The sequence below is a fragment of the Phacochoerus africanus genome, chromosome 2 (genome assembly GCF_016906955.1).
Source record: "Phacochoerus africanus isolate WHEZ1 chromosome 2, ROS_Pafr_v1, whole genome shotgun sequence".
NCBI lineage: Eukaryota > Metazoa > Chordata > Mammalia > Artiodactyla > Suidae > Phacochoerus > Phacochoerus africanus.
In genome coordinates, this window is record NC_062545.1 from 86619985 (window position 1) to 86638644 (window position 18660).

General features: G+C 36.3%; 1 protein-coding gene across 1 annotated transcript in view; it reads left to right on the forward strand.

Annotated features, from left to right (window-relative positions):
* Window positions 1-18369, forward strand: part of LCA5 (lebercilin LCA5) — a 56789-nt gene extending 38420 nt beyond the window's left edge. The window contains exons 3-7 of the mRNA XM_047763418.1: window positions 8706-8843; window positions 9772-9868; window positions 10552-10694; window positions 13106-13238; window positions 15609-18369. Of these exons, the coding sequence (XP_047619374.1) occupies window positions 8706-8843; window positions 9772-9868; window positions 10552-10694; window positions 13106-13238; window positions 15609-16471 (1374 nt within the window). The 3' untranslated portion in view covers window positions 16472-18369. The remainder of the gene's footprint in view (window positions 1-8705; window positions 8844-9771; window positions 9869-10551; window positions 10695-13105; window positions 13239-15608) is intronic.
* Window positions 18370-18660: the final 291 nt, after the last annotated feature.

Sequence of the window (18660 nt, forward strand, 5' to 3'; positions counted from 1 at the left end):
TAGTACAGTATTGTTGTCTGTATTCATTATATGGTATATTAAACCTCTGTGGCTTCTTTAGTACTCATTACAAGTTTTTACCCTTAAGCACCATCAGTCTTATCTCCCTGGCCCTCTTCCCCTGGAAGCACCATTTTACACCATTTTTTTTTTTTTGACTTTGGTTTGGTTTGGTTTTAAAACTAACTTTATTGAAGTGTAGTTGAGTTAAAATGCTGTGTTAATTTCTGCTATACAGCAAAGTGATTCAGTTATACATATATATATATACACACACATTTATTTTCATATACTTTTCTATTGTGATTTATCACAGGGTATTGAATATATCCTGTTCACTGTGCTATACAGTGGGACCTTGTTTATCCTTTTTTAAAAAGTTTTATTGAAGTATAAATAAATATTTATCACAGTCTTATACATTAATGTACAAGGCTGTGATAATTTCTGCTGTACAACAAAGTGACCTGGTCATACATATACACATACCCATTTTCTCTCAGATTTTTTTCCCATATAGATTATTACAGAATAACAGGTAGAGTTCCCTGTGCTATACAGCAGGTCCCATTGGCCAAATATTTCAGAGTGCATATGCTATTCCCAAAACCCCAGTCTATCCCCTCTGTCTCCTGTCCCCTTTGGGAGCCATGAATTTTTCAAAGTCTGTGAGTCTGTTTCTGTTCTGCAGATAAGTTCATTTGCATCCTTTTTAAAAGATTTCACATATAGGTGATATCATAGGATGTTTGTCTTTCATTGTCTGGGTAACTTCACTTAGGGTGATAGTTTCTAGGTCATCCATGTTGCTGCATATAGCATTATTTCATTCTTTTTTATGGCTGAGTAATATTCCATTGTATACCACATCTTCTTTGTTCTTTCCCCTGTTGGTGGACATTTAGGTTGCTTCCATGTCTTGGTTACTGTAACTGGTGCTGCAGTGTATATTAGGGTGCATGTATCTTTTCGAATTATGGTGTTCTCCAGATTGATGCCCAGGAGTGGGATTACTGGATCATATATGGTAGTTTTATTTTTAGGTTTTTGAGGGCATATTGACCTCTTATCTGATAATTGGTTTGCAAAAATTTTCTCTCAGGAGGCTGACTTTTCAACTTGTGAATTGTTCCTTTTGCTCTTCAGAAGCGTTTGAATTTTATGTATTGCCATTTGTTGATTTTTGCTTTTGTTGTTTGTGCTTTTGATGACCTGTCCAAAAAATCATTGTGGAGATAAATATCGGTGAGCTGCTTCTCTGTATTTTCTTCTAGGAGTTTTATGGTATCAGGTCTTATATTTTAAGTCTTTGATACATTTCAATTCAATTTTTGTTAAAGGCGTGAGATCAGGGTCCAGTGTCATTGTTCTGCATGTCCTTTCCACTTTTCCCAGCACTATTCTTGAAAATACTGTCCTTTCCCATTACATGTTCTGGCTCTCTTGTCAAGTTATTAGTCGACTGATAATGCTGGGATTTAATTTTGGGCTCTCTATTCTGTTCCTTTAGTCTAGGTATCTTTTTTTTTTTGTCTTTTTTGCCATTTCTTGGGCCACTCCCACAGCATATGGAGGTTCCCAGGCTAGGGGTTGAATCAGAGCCATAGCTGCCAGCCTATGCCAGAGCCACAGCAGCACAGGTTTCGAGCTGCATCTGCAACCTACACCACAACTCAAGGAAACGCCAGATCCTTAACCCACTGAGCAAGGCCAGGAATCAAACCTGCAACCTCCTGGTTCCTAGTCAGATTCGTTAACCACTGAGCCGTGATGGGAACTCCTCTAGGTATCTATTTTTGTGCCAGTGCCATATTGTTTTATTATTGTGGCTTTGTAGTTAAGTTTGAAATCAGGAAATGTGCTACCTCTCTCCAACTTTGTTCTTTTTTCTCAGGATTGCTCTATTTGAGTTCTTTTGTGGTTGTACACAATTTTGGGATTGTTTCTTCTGTTTCTGTGAAGAATGGTTTTGGTATTTTAATGGAGGTTGCATTGAATTTGTAGATGGCTTTGGGTAGTACAGCTATTTTAATAATATTTATTTTTCTGATCCATGAGTAGGTATGTCTTTCCATGAGCCTGGCTAAAGCCTCGAATTTATCTATTTTCTTTAAATAAAAAAAAAAAAAACAGCTCTTAGTTTCATTGATCTTTTCTGTTGTTTTTTAAAATATCTTTTATTCTGTGATTTTTATTATTTCCTTCCTTATGACTTTGGGCTTTGTTCTTTTTTTAATACTTTTAGGTGGTAGGTTAGGTTGTTTGAGATTTTTCTTATTTGTTGAGGAGGGCCTGTATTGCTATGAACTTCCCTGTTAGAATTGCTTTTGAAGCATCTCATAGATTATGCATAGTTGTGTTTTCATTTTCATTTATCTTTAGGTATTTTCTGATTTCCTCATTGATCCATTGTTTATTTTATGAGTACTTTGCTTAATATCCACATGTTTGTTCTTTCCCTGCTTTTCTTTATGTAGTTGATTTCTAGTTTCATACTGTGGGGTTGAAAAAATTTCTGTCCTCTTAAATTTGTTGAGGCATGTTTTGTGACTTTGTAGATCTGTCCTGGAGAACTTTCCATGTGCACTTATATGAATGTGTATTTTGCTTTTCTGCATGTCGTCTCATGTAGGTATCAATTAAGTCCAACAGGTCTGTTATATCATTTAAGGCCCCTGTTGCCTTATTGATTTTCTGTCTTGAATATCTGTCCATTGATGTCAGCGGGGGTATTAATGTCTCCTACTATTATTATATTATTGTTGATTTCTCCCTTTATATCTGTTAGTATTTGCTTTATATATTTAGGTGCTCCTATACTGGATGTGTATATGTTAAGTCTTCTTGTATTCTTCTTTTTATCATTTTATGTAGTCTTCTTTATCTTTCATTTTAGTCTCTATTTTAAAGTCTATTTTGTCTTTAGCACTAAAGTAAGTCTCTCTCTCTTTCTCTTTTTTTTTTCTTTGGTCTTTTTAGGGCCACACCCTTGGCACATTGAGGTTCCCAGGCTAGGGGTCTAATTGGAGCTGTAGCTGCTGGCCTGTGTCACAGCCATAGCAGTGTGGGATTTGAGCCACGTCTGTGACCTACACCACAGCTCACGGCAACGCCGGATCCCTAACCCACTAAGCAAGGTCAGGGATTGAACCTGCATCCTCATGGACACTAGTCAGGTTCGTTAACCATTGAGCCATGATGGGAACTCTCTGAAGTGAATCTCTTGGAGGCAGTATATTCAAGGGTCTTGTTTGTTTTAATCTAGTCAGCAACCTTATGTCTTTTGATCAGAGCATTTAGTCAATTGACATTGAAAGTAATTATTAATAGGTAGTATTTATTGCCAATTAATTACTCGTTTAATCATTGTTTTTGTTGTTCTTTCCTGTTCACATTCTTTCTTTTTTTTTTCTACCCTTATGTATGATGGTTTTCCTTAGTATACTTTTGTTTCTTTGTTTTTGGTTTTGTGTATTGGTTGTAGGTTTTAGATTTGAACCATGGGGTCATATATGTTGACCCATAATTATATCTTCTAGTTTTAAAGTGGTAATCATTTGAAGTTCAAACAGATTATAAAAGATCTATATTTTAAACCTCCATAACACCCATTTTATGTTTCTAATATCATATTTTACATCTTCATGCTTATCCCTTAACTTTATTTTAGTCATAGTTGCTTTTGTCCTTTTTAAATCTTTTAATCTACATACTGGTTTATTTATGTGATCATTCATCTTTACTGATATATTTGCCTTTTCTATTCAGATTTTCCCTTTCCTATAGATTCTTACTTCTTTTAAATTTAAAGAAGACCCTTCAACATTTCCTTTAGGGTAGGTTTAGTAAAACTAAATTCTTTTAGTTTTTGTGTGTCTGAGAAGTTAATTAGCTCTCCTTCTATTCTAAATGATAACCTTGTTGGACAGAGGATCCTGGCTTGCAAGTTTCTTCCCTTTCAACATTTAAAATATATAATGCCACTCCCATCTGGATTACAAAGTTTCTGCAGAGAAATAGGCTGATAACATTATGGAGATTCCTTTATGTATAACTGTGGTTCTCTTGCTGCCTTTAGAATTCTCTCTTTAACTTCTCCCATTTTAATTATATGTCTTGGTGTTGATATCTTTCAGTTCATTTTTTTCGGGACCTTCTGTGCTTCCTGTGTCTGGATGTCGATTTCCTCCTTCATTTGGAAAGTTTCATCTATAATTTGTTCAAATATATTTTTGGATCCTTTTCTCTCTCTTGCTCTCCTTTTGGAACCCCTATAATGTGAATATTGGAATGCTGAAAATTATTGGAGAGATCTCTTAGATTGCATTCATCTTTTTTTTTTTGGTCTTTTGTCCCTTTATGGCTGCACCCTTGGCATATGGAGGTTCCTAGGCTAGGGGTCTAATTGGAGCTGTTGCTGCCAGCCTATGCCAGAGCCACAGCAACACCAGATCCGAGCCACATCTGCGACCTACACCACAACTCATGGCAATGCCGGATCCTTAACCCCCTGAGGGAGGCCAGGGATAGAACCCACAACCTCATGGTTCCTAGTTGGATTTGTTTCTGCTGTCCACGATGGGAATTCCACATTCATCTTTTAAAGTTTGTTTTTCTTTTTGCTGTTCTGATTTGGTGATTACCATTATTATATCTTCCAGGTCAGTTTTGTGGTTTTCTGTATCACTTAGTCTGCTATTCATTCATTCTAGTGTGTTTTTTATTTTACCTGTTGAATTCTTCATTTCTGATGGGGTCTTTTTTTTATATTTTCTAGTTCTTTGTTAAGATTTTCAGTGTTTAGATCAATTCTTTTAGCTAACTCAGTTAACCTTTTTATTACCACATTTTGAATTACTTTGTTATTTATTTTGGTTTCATTATTTTTTCAGGGTTTTTCTCTTGCTCTTTCAATTGAGAGTGGTTCCTTTGCCTCTTCATTTATACTTTATTTTTTTCTGTTTCTATGAACTTTGGTGAAACAGTTAACCTATAATGGTCATAAAAGAGTGTTCTTATTTGGGAGCATCCCTGTGCAGACAGCATTTGCACAGTGCCTTTGGTAGGAGGGCTGGATTTGATGTAGATGCCAGCCACATCTTTCCTGAAGTTGTTCTGGCAGCTTTCACCTTGGTAGTGGTTGCAGCTGGAGGTGGTGCGGCTAGAGCTCACTCTTGGTGTAAAACAGAACTTCCTTTCTGCTCTGTGGCTGTCACCTCCCTGTCAGGGGTGGGATCAGTTTTCAAGTTGCTGAAGCAGAAGCCCTGAGTGTCAAGATTAAAATACCTCTGTTCCCTTTAAGTGTGTGTATTTCTCTCTCCCAGAACCAGGGCCTTTGCCCCCAGAATAGGGGAGTGCTGAAGCAAATGTGGCCTGTTCACATATAGAGATCCAGTGCACTTCTTGTATAGGTGTCTGTGGCTCTTTTCAAGTGCAACCCATGGTCAAGTCTTTTCCCTGGTCATGGCTGTCTCAGATCCAGTGCTGCACTGTGATGTGGACTGAACAGGGCCAGAGCATTTGCTTGGCTTTGGCTGGGGCTCACAGTGAGATGGTCATGGGAAACCCAGAAGCCACTAAAGCAGACCTCTCCCAGCCCTACTTCAGGGGCAAGACCCCTTTTTTTTCCCTCAGAGTTGGTTACTATTCCCAGCTTCCACCATGTTCCATGGGGGGGGGGTGCAGCCTGTGTGGTTTATCTGTGTTTGGGGGTCAGGGTGTTGAGGTGTGGTGGAATGGCTGCTATCAGATATCTGACCTGCTTTGGTGTCACTTAAATAAGTGCTGATAATATCTACTTCAGTCTACCCAGCCTCTGCCCTGGGACTGGGTTGTCTCTCTTGCCCAAAGTTTGAATCTTTACCCTGGTCCTGGCTATCTTAGAACCACTGCTGAATGATTGCATGGGGTGAGCAGGGCTGGAGTGTTCATTCAGCTTGAGCTGGGGCCCTGAGTGATGCAATTGTGGGAGACTCAGCAGCTGCTAGAGTGGACCTCTTTCCACCCTGCCAGTGATCCTCATGATTGGAGTCTGGGCTTCTCCAGCCTTTCTGTCTGCACCAGGGTCCTCCAAACAGCCAAGGAGGCTTATCTCCTCCACATAGGTCCCCAGGACTGGGACACCCAGTCTGTGGCTTGACCTACTCACTCTCCAGGCATGTGTTCACCTGTGCAATTTCTCATTTCCTCCGAGTTCCCTCCTAGCAGCACAAATCCCTGCCCAATCCCCTTTCTTCCATTCCTATCTGATTACCTATGTGTCTTCCTCATAGCCTAGGTTGTACAATCCTGTTTCCAGTTTTCAGTGAGAATTGTTCTACCTGTAGATGTTCTTTCTTTTGTTTTGTTTTGTCTTTTGTCTTTTCTAGGGCTGCTTCCCGCGGCATACGGAGGTTCCCAGGCTAGGGTTCTAATCAGAGCTGTAGCCTCTGGCCTACACCAGAGCCACAGCAAAGCGGGATTTGAGCCGCGTGTGCCACCTACACCACAGCTCACAGCAACGCTGGATCCTTAACCCACTGAGCAAAACCAGGGGTCGAACCCGCAATCTCATGGTTCCTAGTCGGATTCGTTAACTACTGTGCCATGACGGGAACTCCTGTAGATGTATTTTTGATGTGTATGTGGGGGGAGGCGAGCTCCATGTTCTCTTACTTTGACATATTGATCTCCTCTCTTCCATGTTGAGAAATTTTTGATTACTGATTGAATCTCTTTACTCATTTTTAATCTGTTTAGGTTTCCTGTTTCTTCTTGATTCAGGCTTGGTAGGTTGTGTGTTTCTATAAATGTATCCATTTCTTCTAGGTTATATAATTTTTTGGCATATAATTGTTCATTGTAATGGCTTATAATTCCTTGTGTTTCTGTAGTATCAGCTGTAAGCTCTTCTCTTTCATTTCTAATTTTATTTAAGTCTTCTCTCTTTTTTCCTTAGTCTAAGTAAAGGTTTGTCACCTTTGTTTTTCTGTTCGAAGAACCAGCTTAATTTCATTGATTCTTTCTGTTCTTTTTTTTTTTCCTGGTTTCTTTTTCATTTATTTCCACTTTGATCTTTATTATTCCCTTCCTTCTGCTAACTTTGGGCTTAATTTATTTTTTTTCTTTCAAATTTCTTGAGGTGTTTATTTGAGATCTTTCTTATTTCTTAATATATGCATTAGTGCTCTAAACTTTGTTTTTATTGCACCCCCTCAATATTTTGTATGTTGTGTTTCCATTTTTACTTGTTGCAAGATAATTTTTTAATTTCCCTTTTGATTTCTTTTTTAACCTAATGTTGTTTAGAAGTGTGTTGTTTAATTTCCACATGTTTATAAGTCTTTTCACTTCCCTCTTGTTGATTTCTATTTTTTATACCACTGTAGTCAGAAAAGATAAATTGGTATGATTTACTCTTCTTAAATTTACTAAGATTTGTTTTGTCATCAGCATAATCCATCTTGGAGAATGCTCCAAGTGTACTTGACAAGAATGTGTATCCTGCTGCTCTTGGGTGCAGTGTTTGCTCTATTTCTATTAAGTGCATTTGTTCTAAAATGTGGTTCCAAAATTTCCCTGTTGATTTTCTATCTGGACAGTCTTTCTATTGCTGATAGTGTCGAACTGGGGTCCCCTGCTATTATATTGTTGATTTCTCCCTTGAGATCTATTAATATTTGCTTAATATGTTTTAGTGCTTAGGTATTGGGAAGTGTATGTATTATGATTGTTATATATCTTTGTATTATGATTGTTACATATCTTCATTTTTTTAGTTATTTTTATTTTTTCCTTTACAGTTGGTTTACAGTGTTGTCAGATTTCTACTGTACAGCAAAGTGACCTAGTCACACATATATATATATACATGGTCTTTTTTCTCACATTATCCTTCATTATGCTCCATCACAAGTGACTAGATACAGTTCCCAGTGCTATACAGTGGGATCTCATTGCACATCCATTCCAGTGCAATAGTTTGCATCTGTTATATCTTATTGATTTATTGTCCGTTTGTCATTATCTAATGAGCCTCTTTGCCTTTTGTTACTCTTTTTGGCTTGAAGTCTATTTCATTTCATATAAGTATGGTTATACCAACCTTCTTTTGGTGTCTGTTTGCTTAGAATATCATCCATCCTTTCACATTGACCTTACTTGTATCTTTAGAGCCAAAATAAGTAAAAACTGGAATGATAATCTCTGCACCTTGAATAGTGCTGTGTAATTTTACATAGCTGTCTCAGTATCCATTTGCCCACACAATAATTCCCATTTCCCAGACAGTGACTTCCCCCAGTGTTTCTCATCACATCCTTTGGCTGTCTCTTGCTCTCAACTTAAATGACTCTTCATGCAGATGCTTAAGAATTTATCTATGAATCCATTGCTAAAAACAAAGAAAGGAATAATAGGCTAAGTATGTTACTGAACTGTAGGTAAATCTACATCCTATTTTATTTTATACTTACCAACACTAAGCCCAACCTGATTTGTATGTCTTGTTCAGTACCACTAAAAATACCATTTGGACACTAAATGCAGTATTTTACTGTTCACTGAATTCTTTTTTTTTTTTTTTTGGCTGCACCTGTGATCAAACCCGCACTGCAGTTGTGACCTGTACCATAGCTGTGGCAATGCTGGATCCTTAACCTGCTGCACCACATGGGAACTTTCTGAATTATTTTTTTATGTACTATTTTTTATCTTTATATACATAGGAACTATCAAGAAACCTTGAGCTAAGTACTAACAGTTTCCAACGACAGTTGCTTGCTGAAAGGAAAAGGGCATATGAGGCTTATGATGAAAATAAAGTTCTTCAAAAGGAACTACAACAACTCTATCACAAACTAAAGGTAAGCACTTTATTTTAAATTGCATCATTTCTCCCTTCAATATATTTTAGATGAAAAGTCACATTTTAAAATACTTATTTATATTTGGACCTCTGGTACAATATCATTTACAAAATTTGAATATTTAACATTTGTAAAGAAAAATATTTGTTAATATAATCACTTATAGCCAAAAATGAGACATTAGATACACTAATAGGAATGACGTAACTGGAGAAAGTTATAAAATCCTGGAAGGAAGTTATGTGACCTAGAGTTTTTCTGAGTTGCACAGTTGGATAATCTATTGTTCTTCCTTCAATGATCCCATGATTGATGATTTTTGAAGTTCCAAATAATGCTCTTCATTTTCACATTGTTAGAAGATGCTTTCAAATTATTTAATTTTGTTAAAGTTGGTGTTCTTAATTCTATCCAGAGGTCATTGATGGGTTGAAATTTTGTGAAAAATTGTTTATGCATTAACTTGCATAGAATTTTCATTTTGTTAATCAGATTCTCAGAGAAAATCCATAGCTACAAAATGGTCAAGAACACTTGTGTTTGAAAAAGTAGTCTAATTTTTAACTCACTGTTGTTAATTTGGAGCCCACATTTGAGAGTTGCAAACTAAATGATTTGCCTCTGTGAGTAAACCTAGAAGTCAGTTGAAGACAGTACTACCTGTCATATGAGAGTGGGTAGAGAATGAATTTTGCCTCATTTGTTCTTTACTGCCAGTGCCTTTTGGATTTTTAAGGAAAATCATCGTTCTACTCTAACCTAAATGTCCTAAAGACCATCCTTTCTGTAGTTGGTAGTTACAAAGGGAAGCCGAACTTACATATATTCCAGTTTGGTGAGAAAAATACCACTTGACAAGGTGAGGGATTTTGCTTTATTTTAAATTGAGACTCTACATTCTTAATTGTATTGGGGTTTTTTTCAGGAAAAGGAGAGAGAGTTGGACATTAAAAACATTTATTCTAATCGTCTTCCAAAGTCTTCTCCAAAGAAAGAAAAAGAACTTACATCAAGAAAAAATGGTATAGTAGTTTTTATTGTTGAAAAACATATTGTTTTTAATAATAAATTAATTTTGAAGTAGAAGGAAGATAAAAGAAAAAATATATTGAAATAAATTTTAATGTCCTTTTAGGTACTTTTCAGAAATCTTTTCACTTTCTCAGTTTTTTCCTCCAAGGTCATTAAAATTACGTTTTTCCTAATTTAAAAATTTTTTCTTATTATAACTTATATTTAAAATTTTTATGAAAACATAAGCATACCCTAAATAGAGATTATAGTATATAATAAACCTTTATTTATGTATATAACTTATCTTTAACAGTTAAATATTTTACTAATTTTATCTATTTTTCTCCACATTTTTTCTAGAGTATTTTGAAACAAATCCCAGCTGTAATTTCATTTCACTCATAAATATTTTATTATTTTTATGCATATGCTTTTTTTAAAAAACAAAAGTATAACTTCGTCTCTGGAATATTAAAAGTTAAAAACATAAACTTTGTAAAACTTTAATAGAATTTATCCCTCACCATTGTCCTCAAATCAAAAATTGCTAGTAAATCCTAGAAGTAAAAATAGTAATAGTGAGTAGTCATGGAGCTGAGAAACGTGTGTTATCTCAGTTAGAGGGTGAATTCCATATGTCTTAGCACTGTTCAATACGATTAGAAAAATTCTTTTATAATTTTCATGGTAGCTGCATGCCAGAGTGATATTACAAACCAGTGTACAAAAGGAGTACAAACCAGTGAAGACTTGGAGCTGAAGGAATATCCTATAACACCACAGACAGTTATGTGTTATGAAAACAAATGGGAAGAACCTGAACGTCTTTCTTTGGTGAGTTTAGCAATATGATGAGGTACTAAACTCTAGGTTTGAAATTATTCCTAAATACCCAATATCAAACTTTTAAAAATTTCAGCAATGAGGCTAGTGTCGCTGTATAAATATGCAACTCACCTTTTACAGAGAAAGAGATAACATCTGTGCATTTTATTAAACTCCTTTGGATTGACTCTTAGTTAACATTGCATCTTTCAGATGCTTTCAGAAAGGTTGGTTGTACTTTCTGGATTGGAGGAAGAAGAAGAAAAAAATGTCTAAGTTTCTTACCTTTTATATCTCCTACCAGATAGTCTCTAAAAACCCTTCTTGCTTTAATGTTTAATAGCAAGTTATAGTAGCTTTCAAATGATTTGTTAGAATTTGACTATATGAATTTTTTTGGCCTCCTTTACAAGAGAATTTTGTAGGTTAACTGAATGTTGAGCAAAGTAATTGCAGTGGAATCAGACTTTGGAACATTCAAATTAGAGTGGAATTCAGGGGGATATGTTGGATCTTCATTTAAAAAGACTCAGTACTGGAAGGTCCTTTCCTCTAAGAGGGTTTTATCTTTAGTGTTTACAGTTGAAACTCTAAAGAAAATAAAGTATGAGGAATTCTGTATATTTCATATAATCCCATGTTTTTGTGCCTTGTAAATATCCCAGTGATCCTTAGATCTCTTCCTGTGGTATAAACAGAAAGGATGGGCTTAATTGCTTCCCATTGTACTCTAGTTTTTTGTTTCTTCATTTTTGGTTTACAATTTGGGTAAGTTAACTGTGTCTGCTAAGTGTGTTTCTTCCTGTATTTATGTATCATTAAGACTAGGTCATGTTAACTTGGTTTTTTTAAAGGTAAAGTGTGGAATAGCAACGTAATTCTTAATTTTAGAAGAGTAGAAAAAAAATTGCCCTTTGTATTACAAGCTTCATCAGAAGCAGCAGCAGTGTGATATAGGGAGAAATGATATGGCTCTGGAGTTAGCACTGCTTTTTAGTTAAATTATGGTTCTGACATTTTAGTGACTTGTGTGACTTCTTGGAGCTTCAGTTTCCTAATCTATAAAATGGGTGCATTACACTTTAGGGTTGTGGAAATAACTAATCATGGAGTTTATAGAGCTCTTAAGACTAATCCTGACTCTTTAAAGGGTCTCGGCAAATGGGGGAGCTGTGTTAAAGTAGAGGCTGTTGCTATTAAAAAGAGACCCAGGAGTTCCCCTTGTGGCTCAGTGGTTAACGAACCTGACTGGCATCTGTTAGGATGCAGGTTCAATTCCTGGCCTCCCTCAGTGGGTTAAGGATCCAGCATTGCTGTGAACTGTGGTGTAGGTCACATGCACGGCTCGGATCCCATGTTGCTATGGCCCTGGTGTAGGCTGGCGGCTACAGCTCCGATTCGACCCCTAGCCTGGGAACCTCCATATGCCCTGGGTGCGGCCCTAAAAAGACAGACAAGAAAAAAAAAAAAAAAGTAAAGAGACCCAGAATACAGTGGCTCAAGCAGGATACAAGTTTCTTTCTCTGGTAATATACTGAAGGTCACTCAGTAGTCCAGGATAGGCAGACTTCTTTGTTCCATAGTAGTCACTCTGATCATTCTCTGTCTTGTCGTTCTTCAATCATAAAGAGTGTAATATCATCTTTGTGGTTGGAATTGGCTTACCACACCTGGGAGAAGGAGGAATGCGGAAGTGGAAAGCAAGCAGCTTTTGTTTTTATAAATGTGACCAGAAGTTGCATATGTACTTCCACTCATACCCCACTGGTCTGTCTAGCTGCAAGGGAGGCTAGCAGAGGTGGTTTCCAGTTGGGCAGCACCCCCTAACTCAAAGGAAAAAGGGGAAAATGGACTCTACCAGTCCACTAATGATAAATTTTACTTTTATTAAGAAAATTACACATACACATGTGAAAGGGACCATAAGAAACAAATTTTAAGCTTTTAAAAAAATTGATTTAAATATAAGATTTATTAGTTGAAGGCTTTGGACATAGTATAAACTCAAAAGATTCACTGCAATTGTCACTGAGGGTGTTATAGTTCAACACTGTGTCACTCGGCTTTTAATAGGTTATTAATAACCTTTTCTGGTTAACTTAATTCATCAGATTTTGTTGTGAAATGTACAAAGCAAGGATGCTTCAGATACTTGTCTCTTCAAAGTTTTACATAATGGTTTTGCTTCCATTATATTGGTTCTGATATGTCTTCCAAATGCCTCTTTAAAAACTTTAACTAAAGTAAGACAATAACCTGTGTGCTTTTGAAAATATTTCAAAAGGTGGGTAATTGTGTCTTGCTAAGAAATTGAATATCTAACTTAGTTGGTATTAATGGGGCATAAATCTTTGCTCTTTAAATTGCTTCCTCCCTTTTCCTGCATGTGAACGTGCATTTTTTCAAAAATTGTGTAATAGGATCGGAAATCTCAAAAGGGAAATGATCATGAAGAAGCAGGGATTCTAAACCCAGTTGTGGAAAGAGAAGACAAATTTGTTAAAGATCAAGGACTCCGCATTGTGAAACAGGAGGTTGAGAAGCTGGAGGATGGTAAGAAAGAATTTGTTTAAGTGAGTGATGATGAGTCAGCATTCCTTGGGAACGAAAGGGCTAGATTCCCTTGATATTTTCTAGCTGAACAGTGAATTGATTATACAGAACAAAAAGAGTGATTCAGGTGAGGGGAGTCTATCAAGAGTCACAAACATTTGAATGAACTTACTAAGGAAAGAAAAAGAATAAAGGCGTCAGTTATTATTTGGGGCTTGGGGAAAAAGACAAGTTTACCTTCAGGAAATTCAGATGAAATAGGACTCAGATGAAAGGGGGAAAATTCCTTGTGTATTAACTGAAGCTTGATGTAGAGATAACTGAAAGGCAACCCTATTTTATTGGTTTGACCTTGAAACGCTCTAGTTTATAGATGAGCCCAAACATTAAAATTAATGAATTGGGAGTTCCCGTCATGGCTCAGTGAAAACAAATCCGACTAGGAACCATGCATGAGGTTGCAGGTTCAATCCTTGGCCTCGCTTAGTGGCTTAAGGATCCAGTGTTGCCATGAGCTGTGGTGTAGGTCGCAGACGTGGCTCAGATCTGACATTGCTGTGGCTGTGGCGTAGGCTGGCAGCTATAGCTCTTATTAGACCCCTAGCCTGGGAACCTCCATATGCCGCAGGTACAGCCCTAAAAAGACAAAAAAATAAATAAATAAATAAAATTAGTGAGTTGTGAAGCCTTGAATATATTCCTATAATTTTTCTTTGGTTTTAGTATATAAAATAAATCTTTAACATATTCATCCACCAGTGTGCTAGTTTAGTGAACCAACTCACATAGTTTCAGATATTGGAAATGAAGTTCATTTCCGTTTGGATAAAGTGTCGTAAAGGTATAAATGGGAAGGATCCCACACTCTAATCCTTTGCATGCATGTTCTTAGTTATATATCAGTTATCTTCAGAGGAATACTTTTTTCCTCCCTTAAAGTTAATGGAATGTAAAATCATGACCTAATTGTTGTTTAAATTTGTGTGTATTGTGTGTGTATTTAAAACAATATAGCAGTTGAAATAGAACCCATATTTATATCACTATTGGCTAACGCACAAAGGGAAATGCTTCCATATGTTAAAATATAGAATAGAAAATTAGGTAATGTGGTCAGTTCTGATAACACAACAGGAAAGGGAATAAAGTAACAGAGGACTATCACTTTGTCATTTTGACTGATATTTTACCCCTGGAGTCAGTGTAGAACAACCTGATGTCAGAATATATGTCATTTACTGAAGTTATTAAATGTGTAGTAGTGTTCTTAGATATTTTTATATTTTTAACCTTTTCATTTAGAAATCCTTTCAAAATTTTAGCAAAGTGGCACTAATGACTAAAGAATCATTTAAGAGTAAGTTGCATACTTCATACCCATACTCTAAAATACTTTCATATGTATTTCTCCAAATAAGGACATTCTCTTTGATTATGCCAGTCTAGTTTTCAGCTTCAGGAAATTTAACTTTGATATAGCACATTTCTCTAATCTGCCATCCACATTCCAGTTTTTGTTGGTTGATAAAATATTGCCCTTTATAGTAGTATCTTCCCTCTAGGATGGGATCATGATTGCATTTAGTTCTAATATCTTTTCAGTCTCCTTTAATCTAGAACAGCTTCTCAGTCTTAAAAATATTTTTTGAGATTAACATTTTGAAGAACACAGACTCATATTTTTAAATAGATTGTTTCTTATTCGGGGTTTATCTGACGTTTTAATTAGATTGAGGTTATTGCGTCTCCTGTCTGAATACTACATAGGTGTTGTGTCCTATGTGTCGTCCTCAGGTTATGACGTACAGAGCTTCGGTTTCTTTTTAAGATAAAAGTCTCAGGGGAGGGAGTTCCCATCGTGGCTCAGTGGTAATGAACCTGACAAACATCCATAAGGATATGGGTTTGATCCCTGGTCTCGCTCAGTGGGTTAAGGATCTGGCATTTCCATGAGCTGTGGTGTAGGCTGGCAGCTGCAGCTCCAATTCAACCCCTAGCCTGGGAATTTCCATATGCCACAGGTGTGGGCCTAAAAAAAAAAAAAAAAGGATAAAAGTCTTTGCTTCTTCCATCCCAGCACCTTCATTCAGTGTATAGGAAATACTAGATGTAAAAATGAGGCAAGGGAACCTTCTTTCTCACCACTAAATTGAAGAACAAAATTTTTCTATAAATGTGAATCTTAAATATGTATAAATTTTTTGAAACCCAGAATATCAAGTATAAAAATGAAGCTTATGGTGTCCACCCTTACTGTACTGATCATACAGAAATTAAAGATTACTGTTTTGTAAAAGATGAGAGTAGAGTTTTTAATTTAAAAATATTGACTACTATAAAATGCAATTTTAAAAATTTGATTTCAAACAGAGTGGGAAAGAGAAGAACTTGCTAAAAAGCAAAAGGAAAAGACAGCTTTGTTGGAGAGAGAACAAAAGCCAGTGTTGGAAACTGGAAGATATCAAATGGAAATGTACCAAATTCAGAATATGGATAAACTGGAAGAAGAGGAAGAAGAAAGGCTGAAGAGAGAAATGCTACTTGCTAAACTGAATGAAATCAATAGAGAGCTCCAAGATTCTCAGAATCTAAAATATCCTTCTCTGCCATTGCTTCCCCATTTGGAATCAAAACTGCACTCCCGAGAGAGAAACTCCAGAACATACATGTTCTCTGAATCCTCCGAGACATCTAATGGGCATCATTTGCAAGACATTGGTCTTTTAGCTGCAAAAGGAGATGGTCCGAATCCAGGAGACATCAGCAGCCCAGCCTCTGCGGATGAACTTGCATTTGGTAGCTATGTGCCTTCGTTTGCAAAAACATCAGGGAAGTCAAATCCACTTAGCCAAAAAAGTGGCCTTTTGGATTTCCAAAGAAACAATATAGAGAAAGTTAGTAAAGACAGTGTAGATTTAATCACAAGAAAAGAGAAAAAAGCCAATCTCATGGAACAGCTATTTGGTACCAGTGGCCTCAGCAGCATTTCCTCTAAAAGCAGTGACCCAAATTCTCTGGCTGCCCCCAAAGGAGATTTGGACCCTCCAGATTTTCTCCCTGGGGATAAAAGCAGCAGGGGTAGGGAACATGATGATGATGATGACAGCTTTTTCCTCAGCGAAGGGAGAAGTTTTAATCCGAATAGACACCGGTTAAAACATGCAAACCATAAACCAGCGGTAAAAGCAGTTGATTCTGTAGAAGATGAAATTGAAGAAGTAGCACTGAGATGACTGACTAGAATATATGTTTTTTCCAATTGTAAATATTAAAGTATTTTAATACAGTATTTATTATTAAACATTTAGACGTTTTAATATTAAAAAGTCCTTGTTAAATAATTTTTAATGTATGAATACAGTGGAAATAAGAAGTAGAAGATCATATCACACCACATAACTAGTTTTCCAAGAATGCAAGAGGTTCTTTTGATTGAGACCAAAAGTAAAGATTTATCTTACTTGGTTTTGACTTTTTATTTACAAATAGGTTTTACCTCTTAGATTAGCGATGGGGGAGTTTCACTCCATTGGCGTCCATGTTCATTTTCTGCTTTATCCCTGTTTATTTTTGGTCCTGTCCTCACTGAATTAAATCCAGTCTTCCTGATGATTGCAGAATGGAAAGTAAGAGTGAGAGGCTCCAATCAGGGCATAGCTCCCGAGAGGCAGGGAATGGTGCCGGGAGCCCTGCCCTCTGACTAGGGCTGGGGGTCCCTCTGTGCACAGCAAGGCTGAGCTGCTTCGAAGGAGGAAGCGGTGACAGCATTGTGATTTACCACTCCTCTGGAAGTGACCACACTTAGATGCTGCTCCTTCCCAATTTAAATCACTTACCCACAGCTGTGCTGACACACAGTAGACGTTTGTCTGTTTGCATGGACAGTTGCCTGTCACGGCTCCCAGAGGCTTGGGTACAGTGTAATCACTAATTCCTCTCCTTGACCCCTTACATTTTTAGTATCTCAGTGACTGGATGTGAGATTTCATACCAAATACAAAGAATAGAAGACGTTTCATTCCAGTTTTGCAAGATTTTTCAACACAAGTTTCCAGAGTAATGTAACTTAGAAATTTTAATATGTCTTTTTAAGATGTGAACTTCCTGTCAAACCAAAGAGACAGCAGTAACGTGATATATTGGACTTTCAGGACTGATTTTAAATCACCCTCAGTTAAAAGTGCTGTGTAAGATGGGGCTCCTGCCTCGCAGAATAGGGGGAAGAGTGTGTTCTGTTGAAAAGCATTTAGTCTTTGCTCTTTGTAGCTCACTTCAGCTGCAAAGGAATTGATGACCTTGAGTCATGCTGGGCATGACTGGTCTTTGAGAAGCAGTAATATATACCACCAACCAAGGAGAAAACTCTCAGATGAAGAATAGTGGGAATAGTGTGTCAAGGGAAGAGTAAATAAATGTTGATTGACACTTATACTAAAGTGACCTGTTGTTTTCAAAAATTTACCACGTATTTGCTCATAGATTTTTGATGCCAAGCATACATACCGATGAGGGAACTAGAGTTAACGTTTTATCTTGAGTTCTTGTAAGTGCTTATTGAATATAATTTCATAATTATTTGACAATACTTATGTGGTTAGGTCTTTAATTAAAAGATGTGCCACCTAGCATCTTCGAAATTGTGTTCCTCTTACTTTTTGGGAACTGAATCTGCTGCTGAATTGACTCCTAAACTATATTAAATTTTTTAAATAGATTTTTTTATGACTGATATTAACAAGCATTTTGTATGTTGTAAATCATTCTTATATATAAACTACAATATTATTGTAATGCAGTTTCTGATAAATTATGTGATATTAATTTTGTTCATGCTGCGCCCAAAGTATTCTTATTTTTAGGTTTTTGGTTTTAAAGGCTTTTTCAAAAAAGTAAAGCTTTATATTCAGGTCATTTTAATTAGTCTCTTGCTGTTTTCTACCTGATGTTTTCTAGTCTCTAATCAGTTGCAATCAGACATAATTATTAAAATAAACCTAAAATTCAGTTGTAGACCTAGAAGCATTATGGTGTTAAGCTTTAATTGGAGATTAAAATGTACAGAACAGGCTTTTCTTTGTGACAAACCTTAGTGAATAACTTTTTTTCTAAATGTCAAGTGAAATTTATTTGTACTCAGAACTCTTACTAATAAAATTGTAAAACACACTGTGACTCTTTATTTGAATGATACCTTAAGTCACATCACAGTGGAAATAGGACCTACAGGGTTTTTATGTCATTATTCATCTTTTTTTTTTTTTTTTTGGTTCGGTATTTTTAGTTGAAATAGGTGAATTTGCCCTAAATCAGGTTAGTGTGCTTAGTCTTATCAGGTAATTATCGTTTTAATTAATCCTTTTACCCTTAATAGCTATCAATATGGCATATATTGCTTATAATGTAAAAAGTTGGGGTAAGGAGG